Source organism: Crocodylus porosus, unplaced genomic scaffold, assembly GCF_001723895.1.
Source record: "Crocodylus porosus isolate Cpor-Errol unplaced genomic scaffold, CroPor_comp1, whole genome shotgun sequence".
NCBI lineage: Eukaryota > Metazoa > Chordata > Crocodylia > Crocodylidae > Crocodylus > Crocodylus porosus.
Window position 1 is genome coordinate 72,318,289 of NW_017728931.1, and position 25,364 is coordinate 72,343,652.

The 25,364-nt window shown below is 42.1% G+C and overlaps 1 protein-coding gene across 1 annotated transcript in view; it reads right to left on the bottom strand.

The window, feature by feature from the left end:
• Positions 1–25,364, bottom strand: part of OTOGL (otogelin like) — a 170,165-nt gene that overhangs the window by 114,652 nt on the left and 30,149 nt on the right. The window contains exons 12-20 of the mRNA XM_019543930.1: positions 24,616–24,741; positions 24,110–24,218; positions 23,682–23,728; positions 20,373–20,518; positions 19,142–19,265; positions 12,710–12,887; positions 8,180–8,304; positions 2,535–2,744; positions 1,199–1,364 (exon numbers count right to left, since the gene is read on the bottom strand). Of these exons, the coding sequence (XP_019399475.1) occupies positions 1,199–1,364; positions 2,535–2,744; positions 8,180–8,304; positions 12,710–12,887; positions 19,142–19,265; positions 20,373–20,518; positions 23,682–23,728; positions 24,110–24,218; positions 24,616–24,741 (1,231 nt within the window). The remainder of the gene's footprint in view (positions 1–1,198; positions 1,365–2,534; positions 2,745–8,179; positions 8,305–12,709; positions 12,888–19,141; positions 19,266–20,372; positions 20,519–23,681; positions 23,729–24,109; positions 24,219–24,615; positions 24,742–25,364) is intronic.

Here is a 25,364-nt window from a genome sequence, read left to right on the forward strand (position 1 = left end):
AGTGGGGAAGGGGAAACGACCCAGGCATCCAGGGGCCAGCGACTGGCAAGGTTCCCTGGATCCAGGCCTCACTGGCCTGTGCATTAATATACTTATGGCCTTGACTTGTTGGTGACTCAGTTTCTTTGCTTGGAGTTGATGTCATTCTGCTAAGCACAAAAAGCCTTGGATCAACTCTTAGATTAACTCAATCAACTCTTTGATCTCCCCATCATCCTCAAGCCAGTCTTGATGTTTCTGGTAGAGAACCCAAGTGTCTTTTACAGGTGCTGCTGATGGTGAATTCGAATGCTCCTTGAGTGCTCCTGATGTTCTCTCATTGTTGTTGTGTGGGAGTTTTTTGTTGAGGCACTGGTAGAAGAGGTCTCACTTGATTAGGTCCTTGAGTTCTTCAAACTTGATCTTTTGTCTGCATTGCTTCTGTTGCAGCCATCATTTTGGAGTCAGTTTGTCCCTGAAGTAGGTTTCATCTTTATCTCTAACCATAAAGATTCTGGTAAAGCCCTAATGTACAAGGTTTATGTTCCTTTCCAAACTGTTTATCAGTAACTACAATTCTGCGTATGTCCAATATCCATATAAACAGCAGATTCCTATTTGAATCTTGTTAAATGCTTGATCTCCATGACCTCCTAGAGCAATGTATCCCACAGTCTACTTACATATGGTGTGTAAAAGTATATATGATTGTAGACTGCAAATTCTCCATCTCTTAATCAAACTCAAGCCCCCTAGTCTTTATTATAAGAAAATATTTCTGACCCACTTTATATACTTGACATATTGCTATCATGATCCTTTTCATTTGCATCTTCCCAAAGATAAGGAATCACACCTTTTCTTATATTTCATATACAAGATTTCTTATTTGCCACCTCCCCTTTCTAGCACCATCTATTAAAGTTGAACCACCTCCAGCAAGTTCTTTTTTGAGACTTTTTGATGAGGGAGGCTAGATTCAGATGAACCCTTGGATCTTGAACCATTTTTGCACACAGTATTTGAGGCACGGCTATACTATTAAGACACAAAGGTATTATTTTTAATATTGTTAAATATTTAGATTAGATTATAATCTAATATTCAAAAATAATTTTATTAAAATATTATTCAACCCAACATCTCCAACCCAACAGCTACAACAGAAAGTCATATTTCAAAGACCTACAGACATTTAGAACAATTTAAAGTGACTCACAGTGGGACACAGAACTTGAATGACTCTTCAAAGTATTTCCCATCAGGACAATTACATCCTTCAGCACAATCAGGTCCACAGACATTCAGGGTAGAAAGGGAAGAACAGGAGTGTTTGCAGGTAGAGGAACAATGGTGATACACCATGCCACTGTGACATACTACAGCTGGGAGAAGAACACATTAAAATGTTGAATTGAAATAATATCACTGACAAACATAAAACAGTATGAAGTAACCAAGAGGGATATAATCTCCCATATTTTCCAAAGAGTTATGCCAAGCTATGCCCACAAGATTCTTAGGTAAAACAAAAAAATTCAGATTACAGTCTTGTTAAGAAAATACTTTGCTTCACAATTCTTGCAGTTTTAAATTATTAAATGCAAGATGTTTCACTGAATTGCTGATACTGTTCCATGTTTTTCTTTTTAGTATAAAGTATTTTCAGTGTATTTCTAATAACTGAGGTTTCCATGACATAAGGAGAGTCCAGTGGTTTAGGCATCAAGCCAAGATTTGGGAGATATGGATTCAACTCCCTGTTCTGCCCCTAAATTCTTAGTAATCCATGGCAAGTCTCTTTTCTGTACTTCTCTGAGACTTATGGGTTCCTCTGTGCTTCAGTTCTTCATTTTTAAAACAAAAATATTAAGGAACAGAGACAAGAAATTATAATTTATATCCTTAGATCTTTTACTTGCCAGGGGGTATATGCACTAAACAGAGGAAAATTTAAAGGGTAGAATGAAAATAAAAGGAGAATGAAAAGTGAAAAGCAGGAAAGATAATCTATTTTTCTCTTATTTTCTAAAACTTCCAAACCAACTTTACTCAATTTTTTTCAGGAGAAAAAACCTCCTTGGCTTGCATTTAAAAACCTTCAAATTTAGCACTTTTAGTAACTGTTCTCCTATTCAGTACCTGAATTATGGGGTCAGTTATTGTAGCTGTACTAAAAATCAGCAAGTTTTTCCTAATGTGCAATAACTCTCCCCCAGCAAGACTTGACATTCCCAGCAATGCAGCTGATGTTCTGTGTATTCACTTTGTATAGAATCAGATTTTTTTTAACTGTGGTCCTCTAATCAATAGCAGTCCAAAAGCCATAGTAAGTTGTTCACAGATCATACCACCCCCCAACTTTCCATTAAAAATTGAATTAAGGAATAGAGGGTAAATAGTGGTCTACTGGTCCAAAACATATGGGACAACCACTCTGTTTCATCCAAACACAGTGGTTAATACAAACTAAAACAAATCTGTGCTTTATACAACTATCATCCTTATTGAATTCACATTTCTAAAATTAATCTAGTTCTACAATTGTTACTCACCACAGTATGAAATATGAGTTCGGAAATCAACAGTAATTCCATGTTTGCCACAGATATAGGCATAATGTGCAAGTGCATTACACAAACAGCTGCTTCCACATTTACACGCATCAAAACGGCACAGCTGGTAGTATAATCCTGGGCTTACATAGGCATGACACGGAGCAAAAAGTTCTTGATTGACGATATCACAAAGGGATGCATACCCAACTGGAAAAAGGCAACATTTTATTTTTAGCAGCATCTTAAATGCATCTGTTGCTAAATAAAAATAATATAAAAATATTCCAGGTCATACAACTATGCAATAAAAGCTTCTGCCCAAAGTAGTTACATAAAAGAATTAAATTTTTGCAATGTCAGATTTAAATTACAATACCAGTAAATTTCCCTTAGATAAACACAGCTAAATAAAGATCTGTGTTTTCCTATAATCACATCAAGAAAGCATGTAAATGGAAATAGAATATATTTCAAGTAAAATGATTAAGGAAAATCTTTGAGAGTTTTGCACTTCTGCACAATTGATATTGTATTCAGTCTTACTGCCTACAATGGCCAATCCTTTCTGGCATGCAGGCTCTGCATATATTTCCAGTTAGAGCACTGGGATACAAGTATACCAACATCACTGCTCTCTCTACATGTCCCAGTGGGTTTCCTAGGGTTGCTGATTGCTTTCTGGCCAGTTCATTGTCCTTCTTAACTGGCACAAAACACTCCATTATTTTTGTTCTGATATTGGGCCCATTTCTTGCCTTGGCCATTTTATCTCATACCATTAACGGAAGCAGCGGATTGCATGCTTGGCTGTTGCATGATGAGATAGCTGCTATGTGGATGATTTCTCCATAGATTCATAGATGTAGGGTTGGAAGGGACCTTGTAAATTTTTTAGTCTTCTAGTCTGACCCCCTGCCATGGGCAGGAAAGAAAACGGGCCTCAAATGACCCCAGCTAGGTAAACATCAAGCCTCCTCTTAAAGACCCCTAAGGTAGGAGCCAGCACCACTTCCCTTGGAAGTTGGTTCCAGATTCTAGCCACCCTGACTGTGAAGTAGTGTTTTCCAATGTCCAGTCTAAACCTACTCTCAAACAACTTATGGTCGTTATTCCTTGTTACTCTGGGAGGTGCTTGGGGGAACAAGTTCTCTCCCAATCCCTGCTGGTCCCCCCCTAGTAAGTTTATAGACGGCCACCAGGTCCCCCATCAGCCTTCTCTTGTGAAAGCTAAACAGGTTAAGGTCCCGTAGCCATTCCTTGTAGGGTCTGCCCTGCTGTCCCCAAATCATGCAAGTGGCCCTCCTTTGGACCCTCTCAATGCTGTCCACATCCCTCCTGAAGTGCGGCACCCAGAACTGGACACAGTACTCCAGCTGCTGCCTGACCAGTGTCACATAGAGGGGGAGGATCACCTCCTTGGCCCTGCTTATGATGCATCTGTGGATGCACGACAAGGTACGGTTAGCCCTACTGACCGTGTCCTCACAATATAGGCCCATGTTCATCTTGGAGTCAATAAAGACTCCAAGATCTCTTTCTGCCACCGTGCTTTCGAGAAGGGAGTTCCCCAGCCTATAGGTATGCTGCTGGTTGCTACTGCCTAAGTGCAGCACCCTGCACTTGTCAGTATTGAATCACATCCTACTTTCATTTGCCCACCCCTGTAACCTGTGCAGGTCCCACTGTAATCTGTCCTTCCCTTCTAGCGTGCTCACCTCTCCCCACATCTTGGTGTTATCCACAAATTTAAACAGGGTGCTTTTCATCCCCTCGTCCAAGTCGCTAATAAAGAAATTCAACAGTGTGGGCCCAAGGACCGAGCCCTAGGGGACTCCACTGCCCACTTCCTTCCAGGTCGAATATGACCCATCCACCACCGCTCTCTGAGTACAACCCCTCAGCCAATTCGCAATCCATCTGACTGTGTAGGCATCAATGCCACAGTCGCCTAGCTTATTTATGAGAATGGGGTGGGAGACAGTGTCAAAGGCCTTCCTGAAGTCCAGAAAGACTACATCTACCGCGATACCTGTGTTCAGTGATTTTGTGACCTGATCATAAAAGGCAATCAGGTTGGTCTGACAGGACCTGCCCCTAATGAAACCATGCTGGTTGCCCTTGAGCACCATCCCTGCTGCTGGCTCATCACAGATGTGCTCCTTGATAATCTTCTCAAAGAGCTTCCCCAGGATTGAAGTAAGACTAATGGGCCTATAGTTGCCCAAGTCCTCCCTCTTCCCTTTTTTAAAGATGGGAACCACATTGGCCCTCTTCCTGTCGTACAGCACCTGGCCAGAGCACCACAAGTGCTCGTAAAGCTGTGCCAGGGGCCCCGCAATAACCCCTGCCAATCTCCTCAACTCCCTGGGGTGGAGAGCACCTGGACCTGCTGATTTGAACATGTCCAGCCCCTCCAGAGGTTCTCTAACTTGGTCCTCCCTGACCCTAGGCCTGGCAGAGGTTCTCCTGAGTCCGTCCTGAATCTCGGTAGGGCAGTCCTGGTCCCTGCACAAGAAAATGGAGGCAAAGAAATTGTTAAAGAGGTCTGCTTTCTCCTCTGGTGCAACCACCAGATTGCCTAGCATATCCTGCAGGGGCCCCACATTACCTGGGGCCTTCTTCATTCTCCCTATATATTTAAAAAAGGACTTTTTGTTATCCTTGATCCTTGATGCTAGCCCTAGTTCCATATCTGCCTTAGCTTTCCTAACAGCCCCCCCCACAGACCTGAGCAGTGGAGGTATAATCGCCTTTGATGATAGTCCCTCCCCCTTCCACTGGTATACGCCTCCTTTTTGGCAGTCAGACATTCACAAATGCCCTTGGTGAGCCAGGGGGGCTTTTGGGCACTCTTGCCCCCTTTGCTTCTTGTTGGGATTGTCACCCTTTGGGCTCTGAGTATCATCTCCTTAAGGAACAATCACTCACCTTGGGCACTCAGTTCCATTACTCTCCAGGACCCCAGCTCTTTCATTCTACCTTTTTCCACATGAAAACCTCCTTGCCTTCCAAACCCTCCATTTGTTTCCCCAAGAGCTGCCAAGAAAGCCCAGTGGATATTCATCTTCCTCTTTTCAACCCACTACCCGTGATCTGGCAGCCTCATCAACTAACATGCTGGGTTCTGCATCAGATGATCAACTACAACTCGCACAATGCATCGTACATTCTTAGTGCTTTCTTGTATAAAGTGTTCAGCTGTCCAGTATGTTATGGACTCAAGTGTTAGAACCACGCTCCTGCATCAATAATGAATTTCTGAAATGGGACTTCTGTCCTGAATTTGGAAACCTAATCCTTAGCTGGCCATCCCTATGCCACATGGTGTCATGAAACCTCCCTTCTGGGAGATTAGCTCACCTGCAGCACCACAGGCAGTCATACTAACAGTAACAAAATGTGTTGTCAACTACTTCTGAGTATAGCAATTTATGGAGGGTCCAAGACTGCTACCCAAAACTGGCTACTTCATGTCTACATGAAATTGGGTGGCCTTGACATCAGGGAGGGGTGGAGCACTATTTCAAGCAGACCAGAGGAAAGAAGAGGGAATCCTGTGGGAAATGACTATATGCATGTCCTAAACTGGCTCCACACCTTTCTAGTGGCAACAGACTTTCCATTCTCCAACCATCATACTCTAGAACAGGCATCAGCAATCAGTTTCTCAGCAGTGGGAAAAACTAATGGTGCGCCAACTGGAGCAATCCTAGTTCCTCTGAACACTCTAGGACATGGATGGCCAACCTGTAGCTCCAGAGCCACATGTGGCTTGTCAGAAGTTAATATGCATCTCCTTGAATCTTTAGGTGTGTCCAAATGGAAGATGGTCACCATGTGCTTGTGCAAAGATTCAAGAAGACACATATTAACTTCTGAAAAGCCACATGTGGCTCCGAAGCTGCAGGTTGGCCACCCCTGCTGTACAATGATTGAAGGCAGGTCCCATACAATGACTGAAGGCAGGTCCCACTCTGTATCTCAAGCCCCAGCAACACAGGTTCCTACCCACAAAGCATCCCCACCACCTGTGATCTAGCAAGCACAGCCTTATATGAATGATTACATGACAGAGCCCCCGTTCCAGATCCTGCCATTACAGCTGTTCCCAGCATGTGACCCAGCAAGCTTTGGGACACAATAGACTGTGAGGAGCATCCTGAAGTGCAGCACACTTCCAGACATAAGAAGGAGCTGCAGGCATGTAGTTTGTTCTGCACCACATTCTGGGCAGCAGCTGCAGCAGGAGGCACTGGGGCAGAAACTGCAGTTCCTCCATGCATCCCAAAGCTATTTTATGCCATGTGCCAGGCTGCCCAAGGACATGCTGACACCTTTGACCCAGTCACTGCTACTGCAGCTGCTGTCCAAGATATGGTACAGAACAGACCCTGCTGCTGCCACAGCTTCTCCACATGTCCAAAAGCACAGTGAGCTTCAAGATGCTTCTTGCAGTTTGTGGGGTGCAGAAACTTGGTGGGTCACATGCTGGGACACTCATTGCCAACCCCTACTCTAGACCCTGGTGGCATAAAATACCTTAAGATTCTAGTCAGTCCTAAGGGTTACAGCATACTCGGGTACCATCTTGGAGTCTTTATACAGGGTTAAGTCCCACTGGTTTCAATGGAGGTAAAGTCAGCTACAGCCTACACCCCTGTAAGTCTAATTGTAGGCTTTCAGGTTAAGCCCAAAACACAAACAACATTTAAGGCCAAATTCTATCCATGGATGTGTGCATAATTTACTAAAAGGTCTGTGATCTGTTACAGGTTGGATTAAATCCTGCTGAAAATGTTAATAATCACCTTTCATTTGGATTAATTGTAGGAACAAATGTAGAGACCTCAAACCTGAAAGTAGGTGTAGTTTTCCACCCAGAACAAAAGTGCAGGCAGGTGCACTCAAGAATTTGAACCATCTGGATAGAGAGCTTATCTGGGTATTGTTGGAGTCGACTGAACACGTGTGCCAGAACAAAGAGAAAAAAGTGGGACAGTATATAGCACCTAGTATGACACAGAAAGAAAGTGAAGGAAGGTCCAGATACAGTCTGGACAAATACTACGTCCCAGGGAGAAGTCTACAGAGAAGATTTTTGTATTTTGGTGCTAGCTGAACTTGAAAGTCCAATTCCTCTGCACCAAGGTAGATCGGATTTAATACATGATATATCTATCCTTTATCAATAAAAAAAAACTCTCTCTCAAAGAAACACCCATTTCTATGACCAGATTCTCCATCTTAACTGAAACAAACTATAAACCTGAAATTCTGGCTAGCTGCTTGAGTCAAAGGAGGTAACCACTATGTAGCACGTCAGAGTAAAATTTAGACTCAAGGGCATCCAACTTGCAAAGCATGCATTCCTTGAAAAACAAGTGTGTCCAAAATGAATAACCAAATTAGAAGGTACCCAGGCTTATTTCAGTTGATATGTTATAGGAATTAAACAAGCCAAAAAAGGATTTTTACTAAAGCAAGAGGGGAGAGGAAATGGGGAATAATTTCAATGTACAGATTGAATTTAAAATAATACTCGTATATGAGCTTCAAAAACTCAGATTATATAAGGAACAGTATTCTGACCTCATGAAGTGGCTAAAATCAATCCAAATCAAAATTCCCAGGTGAGAACATACCATTTTGTTGATTAATATTACAAGGATCAACCACAGGGATGTTGACAGGCACAAAACAGGATGAGGAAACTTTCCAGGCATTGGCATGAAGTTGTGGGGTTCCTTCAACCATCCCTGCTGGAGAACTAAAGAGAAAAGAAAAAGGTAAAGTAAACGTTTTAGAATGCCTGATCACATCAAACAGCTATTAATATGTCTGCTTGCATTTCTCTCATTAATCCCAGTGTCTCCGTATGACAGTGGAATTATGCATATTTTTTATAGTGCTGATTAAACTTTCTTCTAGTATAGAGGTAGATAGTGAAATAAAATTAACAAAATTCTCTCAGATGTTTTCCTTTTCAAGGATCAAAAACTACCTATGAATAGGGACCTATTGAAATCATGGTGGAAGTGTGCTGTGCAGTGGCTCCTTTGATTTTGCTAATTTGCTGTGCACCCCCCTTACCCAATCGGCGGAGAGGTCGCAGGAGCACCACTGCTCACCTTGGCCAGGAGGCAAAAACCGCAGTTTTAAATATGTCACCATTTTTGCCTCCCACCACTGATAGGCCAAGGGGCCCCAGCAGCCCCACCACTTGTTGCTGAGGCAAAAACAGCACTATAATTTAAAACCCATGCTTTTTGCCTCCCAGCTAATCAGCACCATGGGGCTACTGGGACCCCTCTGCCAATCAGAGCCGGGTGCAGGGTGGAAAGAGTTGGGAATGCAACAAACTGAGCAAGATTACAAGAGCCATTGCCACGATTTTGGGGAGGTCCCTACCAATGAATCAACAAAAGCTAATATCATGCCTGATGTTAGTTAAAGAAACACTTTGGAAAGGTAAATCAAGATCTTACAAGTGTTCAGTGTAACATTACAAATGTTTCATAAGACATTAAGTAACTCCATTCATAAAGACCTTATAACAATCATAAACTCTTAATTTAATGAAATACAGTGAAGTCATTCCTGGCAAATAACCTTATTCATCTCTGATGTAATTTTCAAGCATGTTTAAGTTGGATTTATGTTCTGAAGTTACTTAGACCCTTTGTGGGGGGAGGGAAAAAAGTATCAATCACTCGCTTTCACAATCATTGTGTCATAAAATTCAAGATGGAATGGCTACAAAGAACCAGAGCGATGAAGTCTCTGATTGTGTCATTTGAGATTACACATACTTCTTGTTTGGAGATAAACATCAAGAATTGCAAATTTGGTATGTATGTGGAATTTGTACACATTCCAGAATTAAAAATAAGACCAGGACATGTGTTCCATCACTGTCAAAAGGAGTAGGGCCACTCTACATCTTCATAAGTAATTACTTGGAAATAAGGCACAGGAAGGTTAAGTGGCTTGCCCAAGATCACCCAGCAGACCAGCAGCATAGCCAAAAACATTGGCAATGCATAGGGTGTGCACAGGAGTGCATGTGCACCCCCTGAGCTTGGCAGTGCACCCCCTGCGAAACACGCCGCCAGTGGTGCCAGTGGGCAGTCGCTGCTTGTTACCTCCTTCCTTGCTGCTGATACCACCAGTGGCGTCTGTGGGCGGTCCTCGGTTGCCGCTGCCAATGCTGCCAGCGGCATCAGCGGGTGGTTGCAAACCACTGGTCAGCACTCGCCAACCCCCACCCCCACCACAACTGCTTGTGGGAGCTCCCCGCTCACTGCTGCCACACCCCTACCACAGCCACCTGTGGGCGGTCACCGTGCTCCCCTAGCCTCTGGGGGCACGTTGTGTTCATGGCTAGAAATAGCAACAAATTTCCTAAATTCCAGTTGAGAGCCCTATTCGCTAGACATATTACATTCAACATCTGGCTTTAAAACAAGAATTTCCTATTCAAATGCAAAACAAATGACTTTTGGAATAGAAAATAATGTTGGGGTGACAGTTTCTGATGGGATTTAACTTCCTTGGAAATCAATAGAAGTTTTATGATGGACAATGACATACTAGGACAATACTGAAAAGTACTGAGAATAATTCTAACCTTACAGCACGTTCGTTTGTTGTGTGTCCATTTTTTTGAAGGAAAAAAGTCCATCATTGACCAATTTTATTATTTAATACAGAAATGATTTTAAGAAAGGAAGGCCAAGACTGTTGTTTAAGTGTGACATGTGAAACAGTCTTATTTGTAATGTATTCAAAAGTAAATTTTAATACAAAACTATTTTCAGCAATATCTACCGAGGAGGGTTACACTAGTCAGAATATTAAAATAAAGAAAACCAAATTTATTCAAGAAAAGATGCATCAGGCTAGGTGGCAGCTGTATATAAGTTATGGGACAGGAATTTCCTCTTGGTGGAGATATGCTAAAGTGATTAATATTTTCCTTTCATTTTTGTTTATACAATTTGACATTTTATTTTGAGCATTTTTTCATTTATGATATTTTTCTTGGCTGCAAAGTTGTTATTCTTCTGTTCAAATTATGAAAAGAAAAATTCAGTGAATTTGAACAGCAGGTGGGATGACAGTCACCTTTTAAACTTTTGTTCATTACAAGGGAGAAGAAAGAACAGTCTGGCCTTATTCTGGCAGAAGAAGGATAGGGAAAATGTTTGATGGCCTACTTTTCCTGTGCCACATCTCTGTAGAATGGCATGTCTTCCAGTATTTTCCAGGAACTGTGACTGTACCTCTTCAAGTCCAGGATGACCAGAGGTCCTCTCCAACACTACTTAATGGGGTAGTACAAAGCCACTTTGCTATGTCTCCGAACCAGCACCAGCAATGTGTTGGTTGAGCTCTGCACCCTTCCCAGCAACTGCTCAAGTAAAACTAGGGATCAAGCCCTTGGGTGGTGGTGGGGAAGACACTAGACTACATAGCTGACATGCATAAGAAGTGCAGCTATTTCCTCTGAACAATTAAAATAAAATCCTGATGAGTCTACTGACCACATTGATCAGACTCAGCAACTCAAATAATTTCAAACAACTAAATTCAACATTCAAAAACTGTTCCTCCAAAAAGGCTCCATACCAAAAGTATAAAAAGACTAGCAGGATTAACTCCAAGTGAAATTTTACTGTTGTGGAAATAGTCTTAAATTCAGCCCGTCATCCTTGCGCTACCTTAAAATCAGAATTGAATAGGATATAAGCGACAGAAGACTTGGACCACTGCTAAAATGTGGATGTTGAAGTGAAGCATCAAAAAATGACACGTAGGTCAAATTTTCATGTTTTAAAATTGTTTTTTCATTGAATATTTCTGACAGTTCTATTTGCTCTTAAAAACTGAGTCTTGAGAAGGAAGCAGAACACAAGACCTGAGAAAAGTGTATATTTTATGATGAAAAGATTCTCCCTTTCAGTGCTGTGGTCAAACTTAAGAAAATGAGAGACAAGTTCAGGAGGAAGTAAGTGATTAAGGAAGGATGACATCAGTATTGGACTTTGCCATTTTATCAGCTGTGGTGCTATACGCTGATAGGATGTACTGGAGCTATCAAGTCAGAGAAAGAAATCAAATCAGGATCAAGTTCAATAAGCTTTACTGATCACATGCTAATCCTCCTGAAAACTAAAAATGATTTGCAGAGCATCTTCCACATATCATGGAAATAAAACCAGCATGGTTTCAGAATTGTTTTCCTTAGTAAAAAAAAACAACCTATCCACTGTATAAATCAAAGGAATTGAAGTTGTACTTGATATAGTCAGCTTAAAAACAAAGGGTGCTGACATACATGGGGGGAAAAACAGCCAGAAAACCCCTAAACAAATAGTGCTTTACTGAAAGAGGCAATGCATCAGCTTGACCTGGCTCCCCAGCCCCCATATAACTCCCACGCTTCCCTGGGGCTTTTTTGGTGTCACATAGCACACTAGAAATAAGGACCAGGAATTACACCTTCACCCCAATGCAGCCAAAAGGAGTTTTTCTACTGACTTCAGAGGGACCAGGAGTTCAACTTATGAATCTCTATACCCAGTCCCCTTCCCTAATCACCAGGCAACACTCTGTCTGTAAGAGCTCATGCATCTTACCTCCATGATAAAGATAAAAGTAGGTTAAAATACCCTAATTACTGAAAACTTTACAAAGAAATATGGATTGTATAAAGCACTGATTCTCATCCAGTGTACTAAGCAATATTGTCACTTTTAGGTTGTGCAAAAATGATTCAGAAGAGAAACCCAGAGTTTTCAAGAATTCAGTGTTAAAAACATTCTGATATAGTCTGAGTTCTCTGCAACAGAAGAACTGTTCTATTATTTTTCTGTAGTCAAAACACAAGTGAAAATTAAGGGCTGGGATTTTCCAACAGGTGCCTTGAGATGAACAAGGAGTGCCGTGACTCGAAAAAAGTTGAGAACCCCGATATAAACTATAGGATCCAGTTTAATGTTAAAAAGTGATTATCGTAAACAAAATTGTTTGCATTAAACTCAGGGTATTTTTGGTTGGCTGACTTACTAAAATATGAAAGTATTAGTGAAATGTCTTTATTAGCTGATTAGATTTATCTGAATATTTCATTTGTTACTAAATTTAGCCCAAAACACACATGTAACACTTACAGAAAGTCATCTCTTAAGTTTCCATTAAAAGTTCCACAAAGTCCTAATGTTCTTCTCTTCCAGCTGCTATCAACTTGAATGTATAGTCTCTCTCCATCCTTAGCAAACAAAATCTTTAAGCCAAATCTAGTTTTCAGCTGCACAAATAAAGATGACAGGTTTCGAATTTCAATATCCCCTGTAAGTAACAGAGAAACACAAAATTAATTTTTCATAGTTTGAAATATTTTTCACTATGACCAGTACTGTGCCCTTAACCATTTCCCTTTAATTGGGCATTTTTAGACATGTTCCCGACACAGTGCCGGGGGCTTTTAATTAGTGGTCCATGCTAATTAAAAGCGCCCAGCCCTGCGTTGGGTGCAGGTGCATAAGTGGCGCAGCATGTGCCAGCACTGAGAAAATGGCAGCGGTGCGCTTTGAATTAAAGCACATTGAATGCGTTTTAGTTCAAAGTGCACCACCTGCTATTTTCTCAGCACCAATGTGTGCTCTGCTTGCATGCTCCCAATGCAGCGCCATGCGCATCAATTATGTGCTCCAGCAGACTCTGTTAATCAAGTCTGTTCAGACACACTGATTTGCAGTGTGTTGGAGCCAACTCATGGCATGCGTGTTAAGTGCCCAATAACTTTTGAACAACACAGAAATACAGTTAAGGAAACCTATGCAATTATCATTCTTCCCAAATCTCTTCCTTTCTCTACCATACACCACATCTTCACCCCTTAACAAAATGAACCAGAAATCACAACTAGCACACACTACTCAACAAAAAATGTTTTTCATGACTTTCCTGTATGTTGGCTACTAAACCAGAAACTATTCTCACTTTCTACCTTCCTTGACCAAATAGCATCTGCAACATGATGTCTCTGATGAGGAGTACAGCCCATGCCAAATGAAGACTTACAAGAGATAAAGGATGTGTATTTTTCTGTTAGCCAGACTTCCTATTTAACTTCAAGCAAATTGTACAACCCCTGTGCTTCAGTAGGTATAAAAGTGCTGCTAAAAAGTGTGTTTATGGAGTACCTGTGCTAAAGCTTGCAGCAGTCAGGACTGGGACTAGGTTCAGATCCACAACAGTATTCTGTTCCTCTGTGCAGTTTCTTCCCTCTCTGTCCCTTTCCCCCTAACCTTATTGTCACATGTAGCTCACTTCCATATTGTGCTTGGGGAGGAAACAGAGTCTGAGCAGGTTTTGACAGTAAAGGCAGGGCGGGAAGACTGCAGGCGGGGCAAAGGGCAGGGGTCTAACCCCTCCAGATTTATTTTGCCTGCTGTAGTAGTGGTAGAGAGACAAATTCAAGGCAAATCTCTAATAATTAGATTCTATACCTAGAAAATTACATCAAACTTATAAATTTCCATAAACAGTTACTCCTCATTATAGTTACATTCTTGAAAAATGCGACTTTAAGCAAAACGATATTAAACGAATCCAATTACATCACAGTAGTTGCCTACTACCAGGTGGCAGCCAAACAACATTATAACCGAACATTGCGCGACTTTAAACAAGTATGTTCTCCGATACATCAGTGATGTAATAACAAAACAACCTTAACTGGGAAGACGTTAAATGAGGAGTACCTGTATAGAATTTAATTATGGGGGGTGGGGGGGTTATCTTATATTCAGAGTCATCTTATGTTCAAGTAAATACAGTACTATATTTCAAATGTAAATAAAAGCTCTACTCAGTTCCTACCCCACACCTTCCTAATAAATTCATAGTTTGCAAGGCTGGAAGAGACCTTGGAAGGTCATCAGGTCCAGACCCCTGCACCAAACAGGAAAGATAACTGGGGCTCAGGTGACTCCAACAAGGTGTCTGTCTAGTCCCCTTTTGAAGATTTCCAAAGTAGGCAATTGCACCACCTCTGGAGGGAGCTTATTCCACCTTGACTGTGAAGAAGTTTTTCCTAGCGTTGAGCCTGAATTACTCTTCCAGGAGATTGTGGCCATTACTCCTGGTTTTCCTCTTCAGTGTGCTAGCGAACAGTTGCTCACTGAGCCCTTGATGTACTCCCCTAGTACAGCGGTAAACTGCCACCAGGTCCCCTCTCAGCCTTCTTTTCCTCAGGCTGAAGAGTCCCAGATCCCTCACCCTTTCCTTGTATGGCTTGCCTTTTAAGACTCTGATCATACGAATGGCCCTTCCTTGGACTCTCGCAAGCTTGTTCATGTCCTTGTTAAAGTGTGGTGCCCAGAACTGGATCCAGTACTCCAGCTGTGGTCTCACCAGTGCTGAGTAAAGTGGAAGAATTGCCTCCTTGGTTTTGCTGGAGATGCATCGATTGATACATGCCAGAGTATATTTGTCCTACTAGCTACGGCATTGCACTGCTGGCTTATATTCATACCACGGTCTATTATTACCCCCAGGTCCCTTTCATTCATAGTGCTAGTCAGTTTGGTGCTACCAAGCATGTAGGTGTGTTGGGGATGACTCATCCCAAGGGGGAGCACTTTACATTTCTTGACAGTGAACTTCATCAGATTCTGATCCACCCAAATTGCTAGCCTGTCTAGGTCTGTCTGTATCTGTAGCGTTTCTTTAAGCGTGACCACGCTCCCCCACAACTTGGTGTCATCCATAGACTTGGCCAGTGAGCTCTTCACCCCCACATCTAAATCATTAATAAAGATGTTGAAAAGTACTGGGCCAAGCACCGATCCCAACGGGACACGGCTGCCCACTTCTCGCCAGGATGACAGATCCGTTCACTACAACTCTCTGGGTCCTATCCTGCAGCCACCTTCTCACCCACCTGTCTTGGAGTTAAGCCCACAATCCTCCAATTTTGTCATGAGAACATTGTGGGATACTAATCAAAGGCCTTTTGGAAGTCAAGGTATACAATGTCAACCTGCTCTCTCAGTGTCCAGGTGACAAATTACCTGGTCATGGAAGGAGATGAGGTTGGTAAGGCAAGATCTGCCCGCAATGAAGCCATGCTGGCTGTCATTCAAAACCTTACCTTCTGCAAGCTTATCACAGATAGACTCCTTGATGAACTTTTCTAGGATTTCTCCTAGGATGGAAGTTAGGCTGATTGGCTTATATTTACCCCGGTCCTCCCTCCTGCCCTTCTTGTGGATGGGCACAACATTGGACCTTTTCCAGTCCTCAGGGACTTCTCCAGAGTGTCACGAGTTGTGGAAGAGTTTCACCAGGGCTTCTGCAATGACTTCAGCCAGCTCTTTCAGCACTCTCGGATGAAGATTATCTGGTCCCACTGACTTGTATATGTCTAATTTTTTTTAATTTGTCATATAACCAATTCTATGGCAAAAGTAGGAAGGTGATTATTCCAACCGTACTCTACCTGGTGTAGTTTTCCCCTTGGTACAGTGAAAGACCGAGGCACAGTAGTCATTCAGTTCAGCTTTCTCCTGGGTACACTAGTGCAGGGATGCCAATGGCCTTCAGGAGCCAGGAATTCTGGGGACAGGCCCACCACTGAAATATGCATACATAACCCAACTGGAAACATCTTTCAGCATTGGGCAGCTGAACAATGCCTATTTTAATCCCCATGGTTCCCTGATGCTGCTCACCCTGGCAGATGTACCACATGAGGAGCCTTTTGGTCCAGATGCAGGCCCAAGGGGTAGGTGAGTTTGACATTCCTGCACTAGAGAAATGAAATTTTACAGTCATTCTATTTGCTACTCATGGTGGTTAGACTCCCTGCAGTTGCAGACACTTTAGACCTAGTCACCCTTAGAGAAAATCTATATACATTCTGATGCATTAACTGCAGTGAAAGAGATTTAAACTGTTTTAAGCTACAGACAAAAGGTTTAAGTTTATGAGACTTTAGAATGCTCAACTGACTTAATATCTACCAAACTGTTCAGACCTTTACAGTTTTAAAGTATGTCAACCCATGCCAAGATATTTATTAGGGCTGTGCAAAGCTTCGGTCGCTGATCCAATTTGGCAGAGATTTGGTCCAATTCAGTGGCCAAATCTCTGAATTGAATCATCAGACTCTTTAAATCACTCTGAATTGAATCAGAATCCTCCAAATTGATTCATAGAGATTGGGAAAGATTCAATAATTCAGACATAGACACAGCTTTAAATGTTTTTTCTACGTACCTCAAGGTACCAGGCAGCTTATGAATGCTTTAATGGTGGGGTGCATGAAGCATCCCACAGGAGTGTGAGGGGGTCCCTAGCGTGCTTGATAGCAGACCCAGAAGTGGACCAGAAGCACTTCGGGTCCATTTCTGGGTCCGCCAGGGAGCGCACTGGGTGGCCCCCCGCACCTCAGCGACTGGTGCCTCCTGGGTCTGGGAGGGAACCCGGGGTCCCCCCAGAGCTGATCGCCAAGCTGGGAAGGGTGCAGGGGGGCCTCCCGCATGCTCAGTGGTGGACCTGGAAGTAGACTGGAAATACTTCTGGTCCATTTCTGGGTTTACCATCAAGCACATGGTGGGCTCCTGTGGGATGCTCCATCCACCCCAGCATCTCAGTGATCGTAAGTCGTGCCTAGCACCTTGAGGTATGTAGAAAAATTCTTTTAAAGCTGTGTCTATGGCCAAATCACCAATTCTCCAAAGCAGCATAGAATCTTCAGATTCGGCCTAATCAAATCAGGGACAGTGATCCAAATCAACGAATCAAATCACTGTCCCAGATAGGGGCTGAATCCGAATTGAATACAGCCCGTTTCGCACACCCTTTTTATCATAGGCAAAGAGGTTCTACAAACTACTGAGAACACCAAAAGGCAGAACCAAGGTCATTTAAATTTTGCTTAACTATATATTCACATTTTCCAGTAGTCAGAGCTTTAATGTGTCACCTTAATATTTACAAGGCTTCCCTCAAAATTTATTTCGATAATCAGAACATCCTACAATCAGTTTGAGCCTATTAACTTACTTCTACCTGAGCTTACCTTCAGGTTAACAAGTGTGCTCAGAATTAGATAATCAAATGCTATCTTCAACCTTAACTTCAGAAATACTAACATCCCAACTTCTCCTCAGTCACAGTCCAGAACAGAACTCAGGATTAGGTGCCTGTCTCATGCGGATGACATTAAGCCACATTTTATCTCTTCAATCTTTGCTTGCAATAACTTCACACAAACTAAAATAATGCTGGACCCACTCCATCAATATTAGGTGGGGAAAGACAGAAGAGCAGCTCCGCATTGCAACTCATAGCAGTTTGCAGGAAGCGCTATGAGTTGCAACAGTCCCCCAGACCCAACAGAAGTTTGTTGTTATGTCTGGGAGCTGATGATTCCAGCTGCTTGCTGCCAGCCTACAGCCTGGCCTCCAAAGCAATGCCACTGTCCCCCTACCAGCCTGACACTGTTTTCAGAATAGGAGAGGGGGAAAAGGGAGCAAAGGGAACTTATTCTTGGGGTTCCCCAGCCATGCTGGAGGGTGGAGTGGATGGATAGGATCCCTCTACCCGGTGGAGGGCCTCCAATACACCTGCTGTATCCTCCAGTGCTGGCTAAAAAAACCCTAGAACAAACTCCTTGCACTCCCTTTCCTCCCTCCTATTCTGAAAAAAAGCAACAGGCTGAGAGCTCCACAGACCCAAGTTACAAAATGTACTGTTTTGGAGCATGTTCAAATTTTCAAAGGATCAGGCCCTTTTAAATCAGTCTGCAGTTGTGCATTTCTGTTTGTTCATGGCTGTAGATTGCTTTAGCAGGCCCAATCAGGTGCACATTGTCACTGCTGTCTGCACCCAGGATGATCCTACAGAAAATAAATTCAGGGCAGGTTAAATCTCTGTAAGTGTCCTTGAGGGTAACTTACCTTTAACTTTATTCTGTAGCAGACCTCTCAAGACAGCTGCTTTCATTAAATATTGGACATTGAATCATTGCACTACTGCTACCAAAAAAAAAAAAAATAAGCCCCATTCACTCACTTCTTCTGAGGCACATCAGCAACTAGGTACAGTAGATGGGAGCACTCTCCTCAGCACTTTTCCCCTAACCTGAGAACAATTTGGGGGCATACACTGAGGGACACTGTAAGCTCTCTCGTCCACCCAACTGCCAATATCTGGAGAATCCAAGTGAGTGAGTGGATGAGACTTATTCACTGACAGTAATGGCAAGATCAGGAGGGAGACTACCCAAGAATGAATTGGCTAGGGAAGCAGACACACACTGGGTATACCAACGTACAGTTATTTTTCACTTTGAGAGGAAACTTCCCCCTGAAGTGGAGTGACTTACACTATTGCAAAGCTGTGCACCCTGTATCTGAGTATGTACAGTATTCCATAGGCAATTTAAAATCTTAAAGTCAGTTTTTAACAGTGATGGCATCTTTCATGGTTTTCTTAAGAATTATTTACATGGAAAAAGTGTAATAAGAAGCATTAGAAAAAACAAAGAAAAATGTGAACTTTAGTGGCACTCCTATTCATATATTTCTTACCATTAATGTTAAGACCCTGGTTAGGGCCAATTTGGACATCACCGTTCCTGGTAACAGTAACTTGTTTATTCATATCATCTTCAAGAATTAACATGATAGACTGGATGCATGCGTGGTCAAGTTTCTGAGCAAAAATGAATTAAAAAAAAAATACAAAGATTTTTTTTCAGAAGATAAGTAAGTTTCAGCTTGTTCGTACAGAACAAAACTTTTATATAAAACAGCCATGAGTATCATCATTAGATGAGACTTTTGTGGACCAGTGCCCAAAAATGTTAACCTGGAAAAACCATGGAAAAGTGCACATAACAGTGAGTGCAAATACAGTATATTTATGCCAGATAAGGCACTGCACAAGATGTGCAGAACCAATTATTTTTATTAATGGAAATGAAGTAGCAAGCAAACTAAAGCTCCGATTTTAAATATGGGTCTAAATGGAAGATTCCTGTGCCCATTCCTAAAGCCTCTGACTGCACTGTAGTTCCTAATGGAAGCAAGGGTCAACTCATATGGATCCAGGTGCATGTTTCAATACCAGAATGACATCTCTAAAACTACCCACCCTAGATTTCATAAATACAAGACTCTTCCCTTCCCCTTGGAATACACCTGTGATTTCTGACTATCGTAAGAAGTATAATTCCCCAAAACAATGATAAATTAATGTATAATAAAGTGCCTTAAATGGAAAAAAAGTACTAAGTTAGACTAGCAACATTCTAAGTTTTTTAAATAATTTGTGATTTAAATACATGGTACCCTTCAACCTGAAAATAATATGCATTTCAGTTAACACATTTCTTAAAATTAGCATTCCAAGAACAGAGATAGCCCATAAAACAGCAACTAAATATTGTAAGCTGCTATGAAATGCCTTATCTAGATGACGGTACAGGAAACCTGTTCCAACCTGTCAGCCAAAGTATTTATCTAAAACACCTGCTCAAGATGTAACCAAATATGTAGATAACTGTGTAATCATGAATGGATGATTATAAATAAAGGCTGCAACTGATTTTACAAAGGACAGTGCTCATATATTCATATAAAATATAGGCTATGAATAACATGTATTTAGCCACTCATTAATAAGAAGCAGCAAAGGTGTTTCAATTTTGTTCAAAGCTGTTTCATGCCCAGGTAAATTTTCAATGGCTGTCTACATGAGACTATCTAAAACATTTACGTACCCATTTAGCATTGCAAATGTTTAAAAGTATAACCTCACCTGTCCACATGGAGCATTTCGTAAAATGACTATGAATTTGTCTTTCCCAGTGCCTTTTACCAGAACATACTGGCAAATCCCAAGAAAAGTAAAATAACGACCATCAAATGTTGTGAAATGGGAGTTACCTACAATGGAGCACTCAGCTTGGGAGAGAAAAATCAATAAATAGGAAAATTAATTTGCAGAGAAACATGTCAGGGTTCCATTAGACACAGAAAATAGACACATACGGATTTTCCTACCATGCATTCCCAAACAGAATAGCTAATCTAGTTTAAATCCATCTAGCTATCATGTCTGCATAGCACAATTTTTGCATTCCCATTACATTTCCACCTCATCAGCTGTACTGCTGTTGACACTATGTGAGTAATTTTTAATTAGACACCATCACTACTATCTGAGCACCTTCCACAAAAAAAAATTCTGTAAGAGTCCAACAACAAGACTAGATTTTTCCCTATTACTCCTGAAGTTCATGTAATTTTTCCTCCCTCCTCATTTTTCTGCCTGCCCAAATGCAAAAAGCATGCACTTCTTCCTCACTTTTATATATGTGGTAGAGCACCTTTGGGGTGCTCGCCATGTGGAAGGGGCTGCAGCAGGCTGGGACAAAGCCAGCAGAGAAGGCAGCCAAGTGAAGTCCCCGAATGTCATTCTAAGTGGGGAAGTGTGTGGCAGAGCACCTTTGGGGGTGCTTGCCACCTGAGGGCTTTCACAGGCTCTGAGGGGAGCCTGCTTTGGAAGAGCAGCAGAGAAAATCTCCCCCAGGATCTAATTTAAGGGGGGAGGTGTGTGGCAGGGCATTGTTGGTACCTGCCACTTTAAGAGCAAAGCCAAGCAGCCAGCAGGTGCTTGATTGCAGCAGCCATTTTAGATCTCTGGTCACCTATATAAAGAGAGCAGTTCGCTGCTGGCAGGTCAGGCAGTAACACTGCCTGGCTGTAAGACTCCATGCAACATCTTGGAGGTTCCTTGTCCTGGGCATGACCTAAAACTGCACTCTGCTGGGAGTGAGTGGCCTGGTGAGGCTCTCAGTGGTGTGGAAGCCCCCAGGAAATGCCAGGCCATTTACCACCCCGGTGAAAGGCGGGGTGGTACCTTAACCTTAGCCCTCACCTTCAGGTGGATCACATACCATTGGAGCTGTGGCCACCTGAGCCCTGTGGGGTGGAAGACCCTGAGGAAAGGTAGTTGGGGCCAGGCACTGCTACAGCCACCTGAGCCCACCTGGGGAGGGAAGCCCCATGGACCCAGTGAGCGGGGGAGTGAGGAGACAGCCCCAGTGAAGGGGGGGAACAAGACAGCTGAGAGCCCAGTATGTTTATATGTATAGAATTGCCCCCAGAAGGGGCCAGAGCAAGCTTAGACCTGGTTGGGTAACTGGCTGACCACTACCCCAGTGAGGGTCGCAGGAGAGGCCCAAAAGATGGTACGTCTGCCACCCAAGGTATGAACTAGGTAGAGCCTATGGCCTAAGGGGCTCTCTCCAAGAGGAAGCAAGGCAGTATGAGTTATCGATGTGTGAAAGAAACCCTGTGAGAGAGGGTAGAGTGTGAGAGGAGGGCAGTATGAATGTGTGTGTGACTGAGGACTGACGGCGAGGCCTAAGCTTGGTCTGGCTGTAAGCTGGGAGCAGTGTGTCATCTGGATGCCATCTGTGAGGCTTGGGCTGCAGTGTAGGAGTGGAATGGAGCCGCAGATAGCACCCCTTGGCATCAGGTCAAGAATGGGCAGACTTCCACCTTAATTTAATATCCTAATTAATTAACAAGGCACGGCGGATGAGTCAGGTGGGTGGTGTGCCCAAAGGCAAGTGGGGAATCTAGCACTGTGGCTAGTCAGAGAGCCCCACTTTGCCACAGTATATAGTTTTCCTTCAATCTTCCTGCTAGGGTGACAAGGTAAGCTTGGGGTAGCAAGGCTTTTGTATGGCATTCTGAACAGGGCCGGCTTGTCCTATCCTGCAAAACCTGTGGCCACAGCCAAAGGGCCCCCTGCGTCCAGCTGCTTGCCACCCCCCACTGCTGACACCACCACTGTTGGCTTCACGTCTCCCTGCTTGCCCTTCTTCTCCCCCCACCAGCTTCTTCTGCTGTTCACCACACCCACCCACCCTCCAAACTGCTGGCTTCATCACACCAGGGGGCCCCAAAACTATTTCTTGCAGGGGGTCCCAAAAATTGTGGGCCAGCCCTGATTCTGAAGGAGGCTAGCATGCATCCAAGGGAGATCCATAAGTTATATGGAGCCATCTAACAGAAAAATTCTGTCTTCATTTTCATGAGTCTGCCCCAACAGTTTGACACTGTTATCCTTTCTAGGAAACACTGCTTTCAGGGGAAGTCTTGGTCACTAAGTGACACCAACTCTTTTGAAAAATTTACTACAAAAGCCAGAGGCCTTAGAGATAAGGATTGTTACATTAATCAAAATGGAATTCTGTAAGAAATATACTAAACTGAGAAAATACTTCATGAAGAGTATAGATCAAGGCTGTTCAACTAGTGGCCCATGGGCTGTATCTTGATTGCAAGGGGTTAAAATGCAGCCCCCAAGCTCCTGCCCAGCTGTAGCTCCCCCAACTGCTCTGGCTACAACAGCAACCAGAGTTTCTAGACTTCACCTCCCTCTTCCAATTGCCGTTTCCTGCCCCCTGCCCCAGGTTGCTGCAGGGGGGTGGGGGGGCACTGACTGGTTGCTGCGGGGGGAGGGGGGACACATGCACCAGTTGCCCATGTTGGACAGACCTGCACTGAATGAAGCGTTCTTATTACTGTTTGTTACAATTTCACTTTCAATACAGGGAAGTGAATACACATGGTTGTGAAGCCTGGGCACTTAAAGACATGAGGGACGAATTAAAGCATTTACAATTTTGATATTATAGAAGAAGGCTGAATTTTAGCTAGATCACCAACACTAAAAAGTGAAGAGAGATAAATGAAGAATTTAGAAAAAGCAATTTATTTGAAATACTTTGGACACATTGTGAGACCAATAGCTAAACTCTTAATTCCAGGTATTATCAGGCAAAATAGAAGGAAAGCCAGAAAGAGGAGAAAAGATCCAGTATATCAGAAATACTGCAAGATACAAATAGTAATCAGAGAAAGAGTAGATATTTTACAGGTTAGTTGTGACCATAAAAGATGAAGGATGGAGATAAACAACTTCTTAACTGAACATGTCAACTGGAGAAAAAGAAACCTTGAGGGCATATTAGCTTGGTCATCTTTTAACAAACTCATCTTTTTCCAACTCATTCCATATACTGGTGATAGGAATCATTAAAAACAGAGTTACCTGGGCAGTCATGTTCAGTGCAGTTCCAAATACCACCAATACAAATACTGAAAAACACACACAAAAAAGGAGACAGCAACATAAAATATAGAAAGCATTCATTTTTTCAGATTTTAAGAAAATGTAACTTTCTAGTGTTACACTTTTTAAAGACAGTGTCCTAGGGTCTGAGCCAGATACAGACCTCAGGCTTTATGTGCATATTCATATGCTGTGTATGCATAAAAATATAACTTGTATTACAGTCTATTTTTAAGAAATACATATTTGATTACTTTTAAAATATGTATATTTGATCACTTAAGAAATGTAATATAACTTCATACCATCTTAGGAGGCATATGTTAAATATACATAGGTAGACACAGATTGAGACACACACACACACACACACACACACACACACAATAGAAGGTGGGTTTACATACCAGTTACTGCATTCTTGTTGGATTTTTGAGCCTACAGGGAAGGCCACCCCGTGATAAATACAAGGACAATTTGATACAGAGATACAAGTTCCGTTTTCCATAATGAGCCCTATTTTTGGCAAAAAAGAAAAATACTGAAAACTTGGAAAGATAATCTTCCTGAAAAAAGTAGAATATGTGCCCTACTTAAAAAATTAGATACAATTCTGAAAAAATTATATATACCTATGTCTTTGTGCTATTCGCACTTATATAATGCACTAGAGATCACTGGAGTTTTAAATGATAGTGACCAGTTCAGTTACATACTGCATTTTGGATAATTTTAGAAAACAATATATCAAACAGGGGGGAGGGGGATTATATAATAAGAACTAACATAGAAACAGCAATATGCATTCTTCCAAATGTTTAGTCTTACAATAGACCATCTATTTAGATCCTATTGTTGTCTTGTTGGACATTAGTTTAATGTCAATACATCATGTGAAGTTTTAGATGCTTACCATCTGGACAATAACAGCCATCTAAGCAATGGAGGTTGCTACCAAGACAATCCTTTTCAAATGTGCAGGTTGGTGGGCAACAACTAATGCAATCCCGATGCACAAAACTGTCTTCACACTTTTCAGCTACATCATGTACAAATAACACTGGATATTAGTGCATCAATTTTCCTTTTATATATTGAAGAGGGTCCACCTCTTCAATAATTAAGTTGTTTTCCAACTGTAATATCTCACTAAAAATGTTGCATAAATGTTTATAGTACAGCTACTTAGGTATTTAAGCACATAACTTTAAAGACCTATTTAAAGACTTTTTTAAAGCATTAAAACAGTAACCACAGCCCATAGGATTAATATAAGTGAACTCCTACATCTACCCACAGAATTGCATTATCAACAGGATCCTTTCTCTGTTTAAAAATCTAAAATTCTGATTAAAAACCCCCAAATCTGTTTTTCCACAAATAAAATGAAACACTGAAATAGACAGATAATCAGTTGAACACAATGTTTTATTGATATATTAACAATATTGAAGCATTTTGGAAGCCTACCAGAGCCTCAATCATTATAATGAAATAAATTCAAAATTCCTACATATTTTGAAATTTGTTTTTGGTTTTGTTGTTTTTTCTATCATGGAAAATCAGAGCTCTTGCTGCCCCCTTTGTTCACCAGGAGGCAGGTCCAGCTGAGGTGGTACCTCTACTGCTTTGTGGTGCAGCCATGAAATACCAGTGCCACTC